This window comes from Ovis canadensis, chromosome 22, assembly GCF_042477335.2.
Source record: "Ovis canadensis isolate MfBH-ARS-UI-01 breed Bighorn chromosome 22, ARS-UI_OviCan_v2, whole genome shotgun sequence".
In the NCBI taxonomy this organism is placed as follows: Eukaryota; Metazoa; Chordata; class Mammalia; order Artiodactyla; family Bovidae; genus Ovis; species Ovis canadensis.
The window spans coordinates 28908286-28926891 of NC_091266.1; the positions used below are offsets into that span (position 1 = coordinate 28908286).

Below are 18606 nucleotides of genomic sequence, written 5' to 3' on the forward strand. Positions count from 1 at the left end.
CATTCTTTTGAGGTTTTAAAAATAAGATTTGTATTTTTTTGGTGCACATATACTTCAATATTTAAGCTTAGGTGAAGTCATCTTAAATGGCAGATACTAAAATTTGTTTCTGAAGGCAACCCAACAATTGCACAGTCCGCAACAAAATTTGAACATCTAGGCCACATAACTGTGTTTTCAGGTCTGAAAATCTCCTTTGTTTGTTTTGTTGTTTTAGTTGCTAAGTCATGTTCGAATCTTTGTGACCCCCCTGAGCTTTTGCCCTCCAGGTTCCTCTGTCCATGGGATTTCCCAGGCAGAAATATTGGAGTGGTTTGCCACTTCCTTCTCCAGGGATTTGTATTTTTTTTATGAAGATAAGATAGGAGTTAAGTCTTGCCTGGGAAAAGTTATAGCTTCAGTAGGGGAAACTTTTTTATAAAGTAATTTTATAATTATATAAAGTAATTTTATAATTTTGTAAAGTTATTTTTATAGTAACTTCTTTTTTTCTCCCTCTTAGGTTGTTAGGAGCCCTTTGTTGCTGTATTTGTGATCCAAGTGTAAATGTGGTAACCCAAGAAATTAAACCAGCTGAATCCCTTGGCCAGTTACTACTCTTCCATTTGAACTCCAAATCTGCCTTACAGAGAATTAGTGTAGCTTTGGTAATCTGTGAATGGGCGGCTTTACAGAAGGTAAGATTTTGCCCCCAAATAAAAAAGACAATCTAAACTAGGTTCCATTAGCTATTAGGATTCTTTTCATTGTATTTTACAAACAGAAAAGTGAAAATTTTCTCTGTAAAAAATATTGAACATTTATAGAAAAGTATTCCAAGTTATACTGAAACATTGTTTCTCTCTCATTTGCCTTTAACCCTAGCCCCCCAGTTTTGTACCTGAGAACTACAAAACATAAGAGGCTTTGAGAGCTAGAAGTCCATTTGTATGAGTAGTAGCAAGGGCAGATTTTTGGTCACAGGAAGAATAAAATCAGCACATTTAAACCCAAATCTTTGTATTTCCAAATAAACCATTCCCTTGCAGCCCCTTTAATTTTTAACTTCTAGTAAGATGTATTGATTTTGTGTAAGACTTGCTTCTGTAAATCAAAGAAACTTCCTGCTGGCTTTGTTTATTCCATTGACTGGAATTCTGGAAATTTAACTGTCTGCACTTGCTGTGAGAGTTGCTTTTTACTGCCTCTTAACAGTTTGTCAAAGCTGTGTCTAAAAGTAATTGAGCCATGCTCTATTGCAACTGAAACCCCAGCTTTGCCTCTGGAAAGAAGCAAGGCTCATCTGTTTTTAGGCAGGACATGGTGTGCTGGAGAGGCAGTGATGCTGTGTTTTTGTGCCTCTCAGACTCAGCAGCAAGTGTTGACAGTTCGGTTTCTGGACCCTCACAGAGCTTCTCTGGACTTACTCTGTGAAGCCCAGGCTGATCACCCAGATCCCACAGAATCCCTCATGGCTCACCACTGAGGTCATTCCCCCTCTGGTTGGGGCAGGCAACAACCAGAGAGAGTGGGAAGGGTTAGTTAAATTTGGGGGCAGGTGAGTAGCTTTTAAATTATATATCCATTTCTACAGTATGGCATGTGAAACTATGGGTTCAATTGTTAAGAAATCTAATGAGTTTTTAAATAACATTTTTTAGTGCATGCTAAGTGTTCTTTTCTGACTGATTTCTTTTTACAGTTGTATATTTTTAAATCTGTCTTGGAATAAATTCAGAATAAAGTAAGAGTAATCAGGTGGAAAATTTAATGGAATTGTAATAGTTCCATGTGCATGTTCTGTCGTCATTCATATTAAAATTTTAGAGTAGTTCGGGTGTGTTACCTTTTCTCTGTGAAACTAACTATGTTCTGGGAGATAACAGAATATAGATTCAAAAACAATAGAAATGTAGACTTGGTAGTTTGCAAGTGAAGATTATGCATTTCTAGAATTACATTTACATATTTGCCCTGAATATTTGTTGTCTGTTACATTTTAGGAGTGTAGAGCTGTTACCCTAGCTGTGCAGCCACGTTTACTTGATACCCTTTCAGAACATTTGTATTATGATGAAATTGCCATTCCATTTACACGAATGCAAAATGAGTGTAAACAACTTATTTCATCATTAGCTGATGCACATATTGAAGTTGGTAATAGAGTAAACAACAACGTTTTTACAATCGATCAAGCTAATGACCTGGTGAGTAAAGAAATAACTTTCTTAATTTTAGAGCATAAGATAAGAAATTTGTCAATGTCATGTTTACCACAAAAACACTTAATTTGTTGAATCTGTTTGTGGCTTGGTAGCCTATCACATATTCAGAATAAAGTAAGAGTAATTAGGTGGAAATTTTAATGGAATTAAATTCCCTTTGGAAAGGTTATTTCATTGTATTGACTTTTCTTCAAACAAGAGAATGGGGAAGGGATTTCTTAAAAAAAAATCTCAGCTTTGACAAACCAATACACCTTTATTAGAAAAAGCTGTTGCCTTTTGTCATTTCTCAGTTTTGCCTAAGACTGGCAGAGTATAGGGGTAAAAAAAAGTTTCTGAGTATTTTCTTCTCCCCCTTCCTAACTTATAGTGAACACATTCAAACATAAGAGAATTATACAATTAATACTCAGATACCAACCAACTAGATTCCAGTTAACACTTTACTAAATTTGCTTTATCATATATGTATTAATTGCAATATGCAACCATTAATTCATATTTTTAATGTATTTCTAAATAAGTCGCAGACAGCTATCAGTACACCTCAACTAAAATTCAGGGTTTTCCCTTTTTCTGCTCTTTTTTGTGTTATTAACTAAAATTTAGTTTTTATGGTGATTTGCTCTTTCTTTGAGATAAAACCTATGTTCTATGAATTATACAGATCTTCAATGGAATATATGATGAATTTTAACAGAAATGTATACCTTTGAAACCCAAACCTCTGTCAAGATAGAGCCAGTGCCATACCCACTTCCCAGTCAATCTCCTGCGCTCAGAGAACCCTAGTTCTGGTTTCTCATGCACCATAGATTACTTTTGCCTGTTCTTGAATTTCATATAAATGGAACCGTACACTCTGTGCTGTTCACTGTAAGGATTTTTTTCAGCATGATGTTTTTTAAAATCATCTGTGATGGTATATGTATCAGTAGTTCACTCTTTTGTATTGCTGAGTTTTCTTTCATTGTATAAACTTGCCACATTAAGTGTAAGCCCTTCTTCTCTTAATGAACACTTGGGCTGCTCCAAGTTTTCAGCTGTTCTGAACAGAGCTGCTATAAACACTTTTGTATAAGCTTTTTTTAAGACATGTTTTCATTTCTCTTGGGTAAATACATAGTAGAATTGCTGGGTCATAGGCTGAGATGTTTATTTAGTTTTATAAAAAATTGTAGTTTCCCAAAAGTGGCTATATCATTTTACTTTCTAATCAGCAATATATGAGAGTTTTGGTTGCTCCACATCATCACCAACAGTTGGTGCTGGTCACTCCTTGTAATTTTTGCCTTTCTGGTGTTTGTGTGACAGTGGCATTGTGGTTTTAACTTGGCATTTCCTTGATGACTATTATAAGTGTAACACTTTTTTATGTCTTATTCACCATTTGTTGATTTTCCTTTCCAAAATGTGTGTTCAGCTCTTGTCTATTTTTAAGTAGGTTGTCTTATTATTGAGTTGTAGGAGTTTTTTTTAATATATTTTAGATACCAATCGTTTATCATGTAGATGCTTTCAGAACATTTTCTCCCAATATGAGGCTTGCTTTGTCTTTGAATGAGCAGGTATTTTTAAGTTTGATGAAGTCTAGTTTATCAGTTGTTTTCTTTTATGGTTATTGTGTTCTGTGATCTAAGGTACCTTTGCTTATCTCCAAGTGGTGAAGGTATTCACACACCTTTTCTTCTAAAGCATTGTAGTTTTAATGTTTAATCATCCATATTTATGTTTATATATAGTGCTAAATAGAGACTGCATTGTTTCATATAGATACCTAATTTTTTCATTGTCATTTATTGAAAAGATATTCATACTGTTTGTCTCTGTACGCCAGCAGCAGTGTTTTCATTGTTGTCTCTTTGTATTTAGTAAGTCTTTGAGGTTAGGTTGTGTGAAAGAGTTCTTCCTGAGTTATAGAATCAGAAGTTCAGCTACTTTACATGAATTAATCCTGTGAAGGAGCATATTTCATTTCTTATCCCCCTTTCTTATTAAAAAAAAAAACCACAATGTAGTTGAAATTGTTTTTGGTCTCACCTGTGAGAAAAAGCTATAATTGCTCCAGTCTTCTTTATTGTTTTTATATAATTTCTCCTTTTTTGCCTCCCCTTCCCCATGTTTTGCTTTCTTAGAATAAAATCTCAATTTTTCTTTAAGGTCTGGGGTCCCTTTTTAGTGTTTCTGACAAGATTTTTTTTAAGCTATTACATGGCCTCTTAAAGCTTTTCTTATTCAGACCTTAGTCCCTAGTGGAACTACTGTTCTGTTTCATCAATTTCCTTAGTCCAGTGGTTTTAACCTAGGATATCAGAGTCTCCAGAAGAGCATATTTGAGGGAAGAACAGTTTTAAAAGATTAATCTTGGCCCTGGCTAAGAGTTGTTATTTGTATCTTTCTTTGTATTCCTATTTTTCTCTTACCTGCCAGAAACAGGCACTTCTGACGGTCTTCCTGTGTCTCTCACCATTCGCATAATTTAGTTCTTATCCATGGGCTGTACTGTCTTCTCTTGCTCTTTTGTGTTCTTCAGTTAGGCATTTTTGTTTGGATATCTCACTGTCATTTCAAACTTAACACCACCAAAACTGGAATTTATTTTTTAACAGAAAATAGCCCTTTTTATCCACAATCTCAAATCTTGTTAACATTTCCTTTCAGAAAGTTTCATGTGTTTATTCTTTCTCTGTTTCCATCACTACAACCCAGTCAAAGGCCTTATTATTTTATGACTAGGGCCTGACTCATCTCTAAGGCTCCAGGCAGTCTCTGGTTCATTTCACCCTGCCTGCTGTGCCAGACTAGTGAAGTTCTTAGTGCCATTCTGAACATATCCCTCCCCTACTTAAAAAGCATTATTCTCTTTTTCCTTGATTTTGGTTTTTTCCTTTCTTACCTTCAGCACCACCTCTAAACTCCCCATCTCTTTTCTCATTATTTCTCAAACTTCCTCCACTTTAGCCTAGTTAGTTTTTCTCTTGCAAAAGTACACCACCCTTGTTCACTTTCGTTGCTTCACTTATTCTCTCTTCCATGTCTGAACACCTCTTCCCTTTGCCAAAAGTTCCCTATGCTCAACCCTCTGTGCTCATACCAAGTTCATTTTTTGACACTCTTTCATCTAAGCCCTGTGCTTAAGCCATGATGACTGCTGTCAGCTCCTTGAACAGTGCCTCGACTTCCACTCACTACCTGAACTCTTTTTTCCAAGATGTCCTCATAACTCCGGACTGGACTTGTTTAAAAACCTAGCGTAAGTGTTAACTGCCTCTAGCAAGCTTTCGTTGCTTTTGTCACCTGAGAAGAGTTAAGCTGCTCTTGTGCTACCGCAGCAATTTGCACTTAGCTTAGCTTCATGTTATATTGTCTTTGTCTACCTGTGTATCTCCCACATTAGTCTCAACGTTTTTTTGAGTGTAGAAAGACATTGGTTTTACTCATATTTAAGCTGCCTATAATCATTGAAAACTGACAGAAGCATAGTGTATTTAGGACAGTGTTTTTAAACTTTTAGTAGTGAAACCCTGTTTCAAATAATCTTATGCAGAGCTTGAACATACAAAGCAGACGAAGCGAAGTGGAGAATATAAGCTAGAAGTGGCATATGATCATGTTTGTTTGTAGAGAACAGACCACAATCAAACAGATAAAACTCAATTTAAAATCTTTCATATTTTATAGTGATAAAAGATCTTAAAGTCTTTCATAGTTTTAGTGATAAAGGAAGATCTTAACTGTGTGTCTGTTGTGCTTCTCATAATAAAAGTCTGGTATTATCAGTCTTGCCCATAAGAAAGTTGATCATTTCTAAGTCTGAAAAATTGCGTTATCCATTTTTAAAAAGTTAGGTTCTTTAATGTTACAGACTTTTCTGACCAACATTGATCAGACTGGATCCATTTATAGACTTTTTATGATTCCAGTTATTATCAAACAAGACTATTTTTGTTACGTAAGCCATCATACTATCTTTAAATGGTAATTTTAAAAACGTGCACACAAAATCTTGTACATAAATGTTCATAGCAGCATTATTTGTAATATTAACTAAGGTGGAACCAACCCAACCATTCATCAGCTAATGAATGGAAGAATCCAATATGGTATACCCATGTAGTGTAATAATATTTAGCCAAAAAAAGGAATGAAGTAATTATACATGGTAAAACATCAGTGAACCTTTAAAGATGCTAAATGAAAGAATCTGGTCATAAAAGACTATACATTAGTTTATATGAAAATGTCCAGAATAGGCAAATCTGTGAAAATAGAATGTAGATAAGTGGTTACATAGGATGGAGGAAATGAGGTGTTACTACTAATAGGTATTGAGTTTTATTTTGGAGATGATGAAAACGTTCTAAAATTGTGGTGATGATTGTACAATTCTGAATATAGTAAAAACCATTGAACTGTACACTTTGAGTATACTGTATGTGAGTTACATCTCATTAAGTTGTTTTAAAAAGATACAATGAACAGTCTTTTAATGGAGCTTGTAAAGTAGTCTGATGCCACAGTCGTAGCTTTAAGCAGTTCTTGGTAATTAAAGAACTAACAACTGTTATACCATTCTCAAAGAATTGATTTATGTTTGCTCAGTGTTATTTCACCAAAGTACTATGTGGGCATTATGTGTTGATTTTTCACTCAAACTTAAATATAAGAAGTCTCTGAAGAGATTGTGTCTTTCTTAAAAAAATATAATACAATGTTAAATTAAGTCAGATTAAAATAAAGTTTACTTGGAAGGTTTTAGACATTTAGTTTACTGAATACTAAAATGTACTAGTTATTGTAGAATTTACAATTGAAACAGAAAGCTTGCTGTCTTCCCTTTAAGAATTTATAGGCTACTTGGGGTTGATGTCATTAATGATTCTTGATTTCTCTCTTCAATAGGTCACTACTGTTTTTAATGAAGTCACATCATCCTTCAGTTTAAATCCTCAAGTATTACAGCAGTTAGATAGTAAACGACAGCAGGTCCAAATGACAGTCACAGAGACCAACCAGGAGTGGCAGGTGTTGCAGTTGAGAGTGCATACGTTTGCTGCATGTGCAGTTGTGAGCTTGCAGCAACTTCCGGAGAAATTAAATCCTGTTATAAAACCATTAATGGAGACAATTAAAAAAGAAGAGAATACGCTAGTGCAGAACTACGCAGCTCAATGGATGGCCAAACTACTTCAGCAGTGCACAACAAGGACTCCCTGTCCCAATTCAAAAATTATTAAAAATCTCTGTAGCTCACTTTGTGTGGACCCATATCTAACTCCTTCTGTCACATGTCCAGTACCAACACAAAGTGGCCAGGAAAATTCTAAAGGTATATATCTAAACCTTTATTTGGGGTAGAGAAAGAATTAACCATTTAAATTTGTTTACAGTTATCTATAGGTGTATTAAGCAAAATCCAGTTTATGTTGGAGCTTTTTACCATTTTGAGAGAATTTGTACTTATTGCTATTAAAATCACAGCCCTCTTGACTCAAGTTTTTTTATAAAAGACCTGATATCTTTGAGGTCTGTAAGTTCTCACATTTAAGATGACTAAATCCTATAAGACAGGTATTAACCCTTAACTTCCCTTTCAAGATCATCATTATAGGGTTTACTGTTAACAGGGCTAGAAAACTAAACTGCATCCAGTGGTGATTGAAAGTTCTTCCTATAAAATTCTGTTTTCTCTAATTTAGTACATGTCTTATGAGATAACTGGGCTCTGTTATCAAATAGTGTTTAAACAGCTTTTCTGTTTTCCTCCAGAAAATCTATACGTAAAGTAGTAACTGCTCTTTGTAGTCTAGTCTCAAGGACCAATGTTTTGTCACATGCCTTAGTCCTAATTTCCTCCCATCCCCTTCCCTGCGGGCTAGTTGAGGCAACAATATTTTGCATTGGTTGGTGTTTCTGAATTCATGGTTACTCAGAGAAGGCAGTGGCACCCGACTCCAGTACTCTTGCCTGCAAAATCCTATGGACAGAGGAGCCTGGTAGGCTGCAGTCCATGGGGTCGCTAAGAGTCGGAAATGACTTGAGCGACTTCACTTTGACTTTTCACTTTCATGCATTGGAGAAGGAAGTGGCAACCCACTCCACTATTCTTGCCTGGAGAATCCCAGGGGATGAGAGAGCCTGGTGGGCTGCCATCTATGGGGTTGCACAGAGTCGGACACGACTGAAGCGACTTGGCAGCAGGATAGACATTTTGTTTTTTAAAGAGGACTTAACTTGCAGTATTTTTTAATGTGTTTTTTTTAATGCCTGGAAACAGTAACTCATTTTTAAAGAATTAATGTACTTTTAACAGAAGGAGGTACAGTCAGCCTTGCGTTAGATATTTCTGGTTGTTAAGAGGATTCTGCAACCTTAGTTGTATGAAGTATGGTCCTATGCAGATCAAAATGTTTAACTTAATGTTGCAAATTACTGATTTTTGTGATCATTTCATTGTCTAGAGAAAATATCATTGGCCTATAAAAATTGAGGCTTAAAAGACAATTTTAAAATGTGTTGTATCTTTTGGACCAGGAAACCTTTGGTTGGAGGTTATATACTTTAAGGATTATGTGACTTTTTTCCTTAATAGGATCCAACTCTGAAAAAGATGGAATGCATCATACTGTCACCAAGCACCGGGGTATAATTACACTCTATCGGCATCAGAAAGCTGCTTTTGCTATCACAAGTAGGCGAGGTCCTACCCCCAAAGCCGTCAAAGCTCAAATAGCAGATCTTCCTGCAGGAGGTAGTGGAAACCTCCTTGTTGAACTTGATGAGGTAAATAGTTTTTCTTCTTTGAATACTCTGATTTTAAAACAAAATTTCTTACAGATTGAGAGCTAAATTGTCCTATCAGCTTCTAGAATTACATTTTTAAGTGAATGAACTGGGGCTAATAAGTTTTTGGAGTACTCCAGCAACAAGAGTTCAGAAAAACTACAAACTTCAAATTTCTCAAGCTTCTTATTTTTACCAGTTTAGTTTTCTGATTATCTTCCTAGCAAGAAACCCTCTCCATAGTGGGTGTATAAGTCATTCATGAATGTGAACTAATTCACTCCTGTAACAGTGACTACGGAGATGTTAAGTAATAGTGAAAGCTAACTTTTCTCAGTCTTATCAGTGTTAGGAATTACTGTTGATATTCAGAGGATAAGTTTATAATGTCAAATAACTTGTTACCTTTTAGTCAACTTGAAATTTATTAATTGTGTGATGTGAGGATCTAAATTTATTTGCCCATAGGAACAACCAGTTATCCCACCATTGGATCTTTTCATCCGTAGTTGATGATGATGGCTCCTCTGTTATTTATCCTGCTTTCCTGTATTTAAAGATCTCCGTGGGCTTTCTATTCTGTTTCATTGATCTACTTGTTCTACAGTACAGTTTTTAAAGACAATTAAAAAAAATGCTTGGTGGGACTTCCCTAGTGGTCCAATGGTTAAGACTGCCTGCTTCCAGTGCAGGTTTGATCCCTGGTCAGGGAACTAAGATCTCACACTGCTGTGTGGCTGAAAAAAGAAGAAAACTGTTTTTTAACTGTCTGGTTTTGAAAAAATCTTACAGTCACATTTTTAACAGTGGAATTCTCTAGGTAGCTCTACTGGTTGCAAGACATAGGAACTTACCTGAGTTGAGCAATAAACTATCAGTGCTAAAAGACATGTGTTTCTAATATATTTCTGTAAAGTATAGGCCTATTTTTATTTTTTTAACCCAAAATCTTATTGTCTATATTCCTTTAAAAATACTCTGTGAATGAAGACTTTTTCACTAACTATATTATTCTCATGTTAATTTTAATAAAAAATGTATACTTTGATGATTTGCATAGTTCCTTCACTTAAAAATATAATTTTATCTTTCTGGGGGGACTTTTTTTGTATTTAATTATTATGAAATTACTGCTACGTATGAGGTTATATTAATCTTGTTAAATTAAACAGATGCTTACAGTCTGTCTCTTGAAAGTGAAAGTCACTTAGTCATGTTCAACTCTTTGCAACCTCCTCGTGGACTATACAGTACATGGAATTCTCCAGGCCAGTATACTGAAGTGGGAAGCCTTTCCCTTCTTCAGGGGATCTTCCCAACCCAGGGATCGAACCCAGGTCTCCCGCATTGCAGGCAGATTCTTTACCAGCTGAGTCACAGGGGAAGCCCAAGAATACTGGAGTGGGCAGCATATCCCTTCTCCACGGAATCTTCCTGACCCAGGAATCAAACCGGGGTCTCCTGCGTTGCAGGCAGATTCTTCACCAACTGAGCTATCAGGGAAGCCATGCTATCCCTTAAGCAAATATAAATAAGGGCAGGTCATGGTAAGTTTCTTTGGGATAGAGAGAAGAAGAAAACATGTTACTTAGGACTATCTCTAGAAACAGCATGTATTCTATTTCTTTTCTCCAGCCCCCCAAAAGTATTTTATTTTGGATGTAAAAATCTAGCTCAGGATTTTTTGCCTATGTAAATTTATTGAGAGGTGTTTTATAGTTATAACATGTCCAGTAATTGTTTCATTGGTTAATGGTAACACTGAATTCTTAACACTGATTTTTAAATTCTCTTAATAACATTTTGAAAGCATTATGCTTTTTTCTGAAATCTTGTTTTCACCTAACATTTAATTTTTAGGCCCAGAAGCCTTACTTGGTACAGCGGAGAGGAGCTGAGTTTGCCTTGACAAATATAGTGAAGCATTTTGGTGGTGAAATGGCAGTGAAGTTGCCACATCTCTGGGATGCAATGGTTGGCCCACTGAGGAATACAATTGACATACATAATTTTGGTGTGTACATATTTTTCCGAGTTGGGATTTAAACAGATTTCAGTGTGTATCCATTACATATGTCTTTATAAAATAACGATGCCTGTGCCTGTTTATCCCAGGCCAGCTGGTAAGTTTTTAAATAGAAGGTTGGTTAAAACATTGATTTTCATGTCATTTTGTATACTTTTCTTGCTTTTTACTTTTCCTGTTATGTATTTAGAAAGAGATTTGAAATGGATCATTATATTAAGCTTCTTTGGTTCTTTAGGAGTAGCACTTCAGCAGTTAAATTAAGGATGTCGTAGTTCATTTTACGTTATAAAGCAAAAGAGACTCTCCCACAGTAGCTGGGGGGTGCTAAGACTTTTTGTAAGCTCTGAATTTTGAAAAACTATTTGTAAGGTAATACGCACTTAAATCAATGTATCTTAATAGATGGAAAGTCCCTCTTGGAAAAGGGAGATGGCCCTGCCCAAGAACTGGTGAATTCTCTGCAAGTTTTTGAAACAGCAGCAGTGTCAATGGATTCTGCGCTTCATCCCCTGGTAACTAACTAATGCAAGTGTAGTTTTTTTCCTAATAAAATGAGTAGCCTTATTAGAAAGTCTTGGGCTTGAATGAAAAGTGCAACTGTGATGTCATCCCTTATGATTTCATTTTCTTTTAGATGCTGTAACTAGATTCCTTCTTCCTGACAGCTTAACTCTTCCAGGCTTTGAGGCAGAGCTGGGTGTGTGACGAGAGAAAACCCACTCTGAGAGCTCAGAGTACAGGGCAGTAGGAACAGGGCTCTGACGCCCTAAAGCCAGCTGCAGACAGAAAAGAAGGCTGCATCCCTGTTCATCTGCACCGTCTGAATAATACAGTCCAGGAACAGGAGAATACAGATGATAAGATCGCTTCCCTAGATAAATGTAATGGTAGGAGGGAGTTCCCTTTCTGAGATGAAACTAGTCAGTGGCAGAGATAGAACATGGGTTTATTTTTTAACTATTAAAATATCTCTCACCAAAAAATTAGAATAGAGGGAGGAGGAACATAGACCAGAGAATTAATTATCTGGTTTTTCCACTGAATAAAGTATTGATATTATTCTTTCCATGTAACTGTATTAGGAAGCTCTCTGCAATTTATAACATCATAAAGGGTGCTAGCGTTGATTCTCTATTCATATAGGAGAGAGTAGAGGGAAACTTTTCCGTTTATATAGTAATAAAGCATATTCTTTTACTTGTTAAATTTTGCGAATTTATCATTAGTAAAGAAGGGCAGAATTGGTCTGTATGTGCTCACCCTCCATGATCAAACAGGATGCATTCAGTTGCACAGTAAGGCTAGTTTGTTGAGCAAGTACCTGACTCTCATCAGCATTAATCCTGGCTTCTGTGCATCAGACATTTAATAATAGGATATGTCATGCTCTTGTGATTATATTGTGTATGGAAAGCCAGGAAGTTAAAGTGGAAAATAACTACCAGAGTATGGTGCCTAGAACAAAATCAGGATCACCCAACCCAGTGAATACAAAGTATGTACTTAAACCTAAGCCAGATTTGGAGGCGGCTGATGATGTGTAGTGTCATTATCCAAGCCTCAGTAGGAAAATCGTACAAGTGCCTTTGATGTGTTCCCTACGAATTTTGGAAAGTATTGAGTGTTCCCTGATGCTTAAGAGAATATTCAACAGGGGAGAAGTTCTGCACCCATCTATTCTTTTTAAAAGCATTCTAATAATGAAGATTTAGATTAAATTTTTATTGAGTATGTTCTGACAATGTCTTAAGGTAACTGGAGATAATTCTTGGATTTAGCATCACTTGGAATATTGAGAACCTCTGAGTAAGGGCTATTATAGTTGTATTTTAAACATTAGATTCCCTAATGAGTCTTCTGACTTGTCTTAAACTTTTTGTTTTTAGTTGGTACTGCATTTGCCTCATCTTTACATGTGCCTTCAGTATCCCAGCACTGCAGTGAGGCATATGGCTGCTCGTTGTGTGGGCGTCATGAGCAAAATAGCCACCATGGAAACAATGAATATATTTTTGGAGAAGGTTCTTCCATGGCTGGGAGCAATTGATGACAATATCAAACAAGAGGGTGCAATTGAAGCACTTGCCTGTATCCTTTTTCACTTTGACAAACTACTCAGAAATTATATTTGCTTTATTTAAGAGTGACTAAAATACAATTTATTCAGATATATACAGGGCAGTCCAGTGGTTAGGACTCCACACTTTCACTGCTGAGCAGGCCATATCAGGATTAGGGGGTGGGAGCAGAACAAGCCAAAAAAACCCAGCACCAAAAACAAATGTGCACACAACCTGCCTTGTTCCAAAAAACTACTTTTTTACATTTTATTTCAGTGTTATTTTTATTGCATTATATTATACCTGTATTTACATTTTATTATAATATTCACACAAAAAATTAAAGAATTACTATTAATTTTAAGAGATCTTTTTATAAGCAAAAAATTTATAGTCAGTGTATTTTTAAATATGAGGTTGGCCAAAAAAGTGCGTTTGGCTTTTTCTGTATGATGTTATGCTACTTTTTTTGGCCAACCCAGTATTAATCAGATACTATGTAGGTAGTTCTTATAAATTTACTATGTTTGCTTTGTTCATTGATTGTCTGGCAAAACGATTAATTAACTTTAATTAATACAGACAAACTTTTTACCAAGGGTATGACATCCATGAACACTGTTTAACTCAAAATACCTAAAAGATATTTTGGTCTAAGAGCAAGAAAGATGGATAGAGATCAAACCTGTAGAAACTCTAGCTAAAGAAATGCTAAAGATTATGGGACTGAACTCACTGGACCTGCTGTCTCCAGCTCAGGGTTGTTGGGATCCTGGTGGGAAAATTGGAATTAATCTTTGACACTTAGTTGTGCTCCCTTGCTTACAATGTAAATCAATTTATTTTGATATGTGAATTCTAGAAACTTGTAGGAATTTCTTTATGGAAAAAAAATCTTAGTAAAGATTCCCTCCAGCATTCCTGAGATTGAAAAAAAATCATCTTCTTAATCTTGAGAAACTTACATACTCTTTACAAAGGAGTAACCCTGTATAAATGCTGTTATAATTGAATCACAGACCTTGAGGGATAGTCAGTCCCTCATAATACAGGTAAGCAATGAGGAACTGTTTTAGAAGTCACAGTCTTGGTGTATCATTTTGTTTATGAAAACGTCTACCTTGGAACCAGTTAGAAATTTCCTTAGTAACTGACTCAGGTGTAATGGAACAGCTGGATGTTGGCATCGTTCCATATATTGTGCTCTTAGTTGTGCCTGTGTTGGGAAGGATGAGTGATCAGACGGACAGCGTAAGATTCATGGCTACACAGTGCTTTGCAACACTAATTAGACTCATGCCACTTGAGGTAAGTTGATGATAACCTGGTTTATGAACTTAATGTTTTCAATAACTTCATAATAATTGTAACACCTTTTAAAGAACAAGTTTTTAAAAAAGATGTTGAATATGTTTACATTATAAGTGTTAAGACTTTTATGTTTTAATAGGTAATTTTTTTAACACTGTTTTAAATAAAACTGGTTCATAAAAGAATGATAATTCTTTAGGTGATGCTAATTTCTAGATGCTATTCTAGAAGTGTGTTCCTGAGTATCCCAGTAATATCTAAGATTCTGTTCTGGAGTTTACATGAAAGGTAAATTTGAGAGATGGTAACTGAAAGTGTAAAAAGCAAATGATATGTCTGTTGGATTATGGAGAAAGCAGAATGCAAGGCTGAAGCTTTTTGGAGTATATTTATGGGACAGAAATAATATATGTGGCCAGTGCAGGAAATAGAAGTGGCTTGAAGCGAGAGAAAAGCCAGGACCCTGTCACTTAGCCACTTAATATATTTTTATGGGATTTTTTAATTCGAGAAATAAGTATATATGCATTTCATCCATTCTGAAGTATGTGTCCAGTAGTTCCTTTTTAGGCCAGATAATACACTAAAATACCACATTTTGTTTATCCATTCATCAGTCGATGGACATTTGGCTATTATGAGTAATGCTGCTGTGGGCATGCACATGTAAAGTATTTGGGTGTAAGCTTTTTCCCCTCTCTTTGCTTTCTCTGTGAGGCACATGGGATCTTAGTTCCCTGACCAGGGATCAGACCCGTGCCCCTTCAGTGGAAGTGCAGACTCTTAACCACTGGACCACCCGGAAGTCCCTGCTTTTCTTTCTTTTGAGCAGACATTTAGGAATGGAATTACTGGGTCATATGATGTTTAACTTAAACTGTCAAACTGTTTTCCCAGAAAACTGTACCATTTTATATTTCTACTAGAAAAGTATGAGCATAATACTTTGGAACAGTCTCTCGGCTGGGGGACTTTATCTGGTTTAAAAAAAAGCTGAGTCAAAGGACTTACTATAGGGTACTGAGTACAGTCTTCAGAAGTACACTGCCTGAGTAGTGGGGCCAAATTAACCCTTGCAAGAAGATTGATTTGAGCCCACATTAGCAAAGCCTTAAAAGAGCAACCCTTAAAGGATTGAGTTGGTTTCAGATATTTAACTACATCCCAGAAAAAAAACTAAAAAAACTAAAATATTTAACCCCTGAAAGTTCAGCACCTAACAGCATAAAACTTAGAATATTTAGCACACATCAAAAAATTAACCAGGGGGAATTCCCTAGTGGTTAGGATTCTAGGCTTTCACTGCCATGACCAGGGTTCAATCCCTAGTTGGGAAACTGAGATCCCACAAGCCATGTGCCGTGGCCAGAGGGGAAAAAAAGAAGTTATCCAGGAGAAAAGTCAGTCAATAGAAGCAGACCCTGAAATGACCCCGATAATAGAATTAGTATACAAGGTCATTAAAATATGCTCCATATGTTCAAGAAGGTAGAGGGAAAGCATGAGTGTAATAAAGAGTGAAATGGAAGAAATAAGAGCAACCCACATTGAACTTCTTGAGTTGAAAGATACAATTACAAATAAAAACACACTGGATAGGATTAATGACAGATTAGATGCTGTGAATTTGAAGACACAGCGGTAGAAACAAGAATGTCATGCAGGTTAATTCCTATTCTGCTTTAAGGATTCAGGGCCTATCAAGCAGTGGGGTTGGATAGAAGCTTTTATTCCCTGCACTGCACTCTTGTTGCTTTTATAGGAATTGGAGTGAGGAAGATATCAATGGTAGGGTTCCTGGCACTGTACAATATTTATGAATCCTAATCATTGTTAGGAAATGTACCTCATTGTATGGCCTTACGCTAAGTCACTTTAGTTGTGTTCAGCTCTTTGTGGTCCTATGGACTGTAGCCCTCCAGGCTTCTCTGTCCATGGGATTCTCCAGGCAAGAATACTGGAGTGGGTTGCCATTTCTACCAGGGGATCTTCCCACCCCAGGGATCAAACCTGCATCTCTTATTTCTCCTGCATTGGCAGGCAGGTTCTTTACCCGTAGTGCCACCTGGGAAGTACGGCCTTATATCTGGCTGTTATTTATTAAAAGGTCCATGAGGATAAATGCCTGAAGATTTGTTACTTCCATGTAAAGCACTGGGCAGAAAGGCCTTGTTTTGATGGTTATCATTAGGATATTGAATGTGTTAAAATGTTAGTTTCTATCTTGATTAAGTTGTTAATTCTAAAACCTTTTGATGGAATTCCCTGGTGGTCCAGTGCTTAGAACTCTGAGCTTCTACTGCAGAGGGGACAGGTTTGATCCCTGGTTGGGGAACTAAGATCCCTTGAGCTGTACAGCATGGCAAAAACAGAAAACCCCTTTTGAAAATATAACATATAATCATTTTAAGACAGTATATACACCTCACTCCTGATACTATTTCTGGTATTATAAGAAACATACACTTGAATTTAATTGAAGTTCTGTTCTCAGAATATTACTTAACTTTCAAGTTCACATTTCTTAATCATAGGGCAGTAGTTCTCACACTTTTTGGTCTCTATACCTCTTTACACTCTTAAAAATTAAAGACCCCAAAGAACTTTTGTTTATTATACTTTCTGTAGTAGAAATTAAAAGTGAAAAGTGGAAAAAGATTTATTAATTGATTTAAAGAATAAATCCATTAGACTTTTGAATAGACCTTTTACAAAGCATTGGTCATTTGGAGAACACTGGCTCACTGAGTTATGTAAATCTTTTAAAGGTTGATTCATATGAGCATACAGTAACAAAAAATAGACTCCTTAGTATCACCAACAGAAAATTTTTAAATATTGGGAAGCACCTGCAGTGCTAAGTTTCTTTTGACAGCTTGCATTTTATCATTGGCAACAGGTTGTGCCACTCATTTTCCTTGAAGTGACCAAATTTTTTAAAGAAAATAATCTGCCAAATACTCAAGTCAGAATAACCATAGTTTGTCAGTCCATTGAAGTAAACTCGTTCTGTAAAAGACAGCTAGGTCAACTCACAATTTTAAGAAATCTTACAAGCGCTTTTCCTAAATATTTTGTATTTCAGTATGCATGGTATAAAGCAGAAATGCTTTATGGAATACTTCATATTTTGTTGCACAGTGTCTTAAAAAAGATGTGCCATTCAAAGGTTGAGGTTTAATAACATTATTTTTACTGCTTCAATAAGTGAAACCAGCTTGTTTTAAAAAAAGGCTGGTGCATGGCTGCAAGTAATAGTGACTGCTCGTATACTTGGTGGTGTCACCGCCTTGATTCTTCCTGAGGCAAAAGCGGTCTTGCCCACCATTACTTTTGTGCATCAGAGCAAAAGTCAACACAGTGGAAAAAGCAAACAATGTCTTATCCTTGTCATGAAATAGCTGCAGTCAGTAACCCTTTGAAAAGGTCTTAGAAATCCTGAGGGGTTTGCAGACCACATTTTTAGAACCAGTACCCTGGGTAACCGTTAACACTAAAATTAAGAGGCTCTATAGTAACAGCATTCCACTTAAAACAAACAATACAATTTTGTCATTATCAAGTAACAAATGGTATGGGAAAAATAAGTTGTAGCTAAGTTCTTAAAGTAGCATCAGTTCAGTTCAGTTGCTCAGTTGTGTCTGACTCTTTGCGCACCCATGAATCGCAGCACGCCAGGCCTCCCTGTCCATCACCATCTCCCGGAGTTCACTCAGACTCACGTCCATCAAGTCAGTGATGCCATCCAGCCATCTCATCCTCTGTCGTCCCCTTCTCCTCCTGCCCCCAATCCCTCCCAGCATCAGAGTCTTTTCCAATGAGTCAACTCTTTGCATGAGGTGGCCAAAGTATTGGAGTGTCAGCTTCAGCATCATTCCTTCCAAAGAAATCCCAGGGCTGATCTCCTTCAGAATGGACTGGTTGGATCTCCTTGCAGTCCAAGGGACTCTCAAGAGTCTTCTCCAACACCACAGTTCAACAGCATCAATTCTTTGGCACTCAGCTTTCTTCACAGTCCAACTCTCAAACATCTATACATGACTACTGGAAAAACCATAGCCTTGACTAGACAGACCTTTGTTGGCAAAGAAATGTCTCTGCTTTTCAACATGCTATCTAGGTTGGTCATAACTTTTCTTCCAAGGAGTAAGCATCTTTTAATTTCATGGCTGCAGTCACCATCTGCAGTGATTTTGGAGCCCCTCAAAATAAAGTCTGA

At 36.4% G+C, this 18606-nt stretch overlaps 1 protein-coding gene across 3 annotated transcripts in view; it reads left to right on the forward strand.

Moving 5' to 3' along the window:
* Positions 1-18606, forward strand: part of BTAF1 (B-TFIID TATA-box binding protein associated factor 1) — an 85827-nt gene that overhangs the window by 51808 nt on the left and 15413 nt on the right. For all 3 annotated transcript variants that reach the window (XM_069567506.1, XM_069567507.1, XM_069567508.1), the window contains 8 exons: positions 503-677; positions 1983-2186; positions 7107-7533; positions 8797-8987; positions 10848-11001; positions 11419-11528; positions 12903-13104; positions 14236-14384. In XM_069567506.1, the coding sequence (XP_069423607.1) occupies positions 503-677; positions 1983-2186; positions 7107-7533; positions 8797-8987; positions 10848-11001; positions 11419-11528; positions 12903-13104; positions 14236-14384 (1612 nt within the window). The remainder of the gene's footprint in view (positions 1-502; positions 678-1982; positions 2187-7106; positions 7534-8796; positions 8988-10847; positions 11002-11418; positions 11529-12902; positions 13105-14235; positions 14385-18606) is intronic.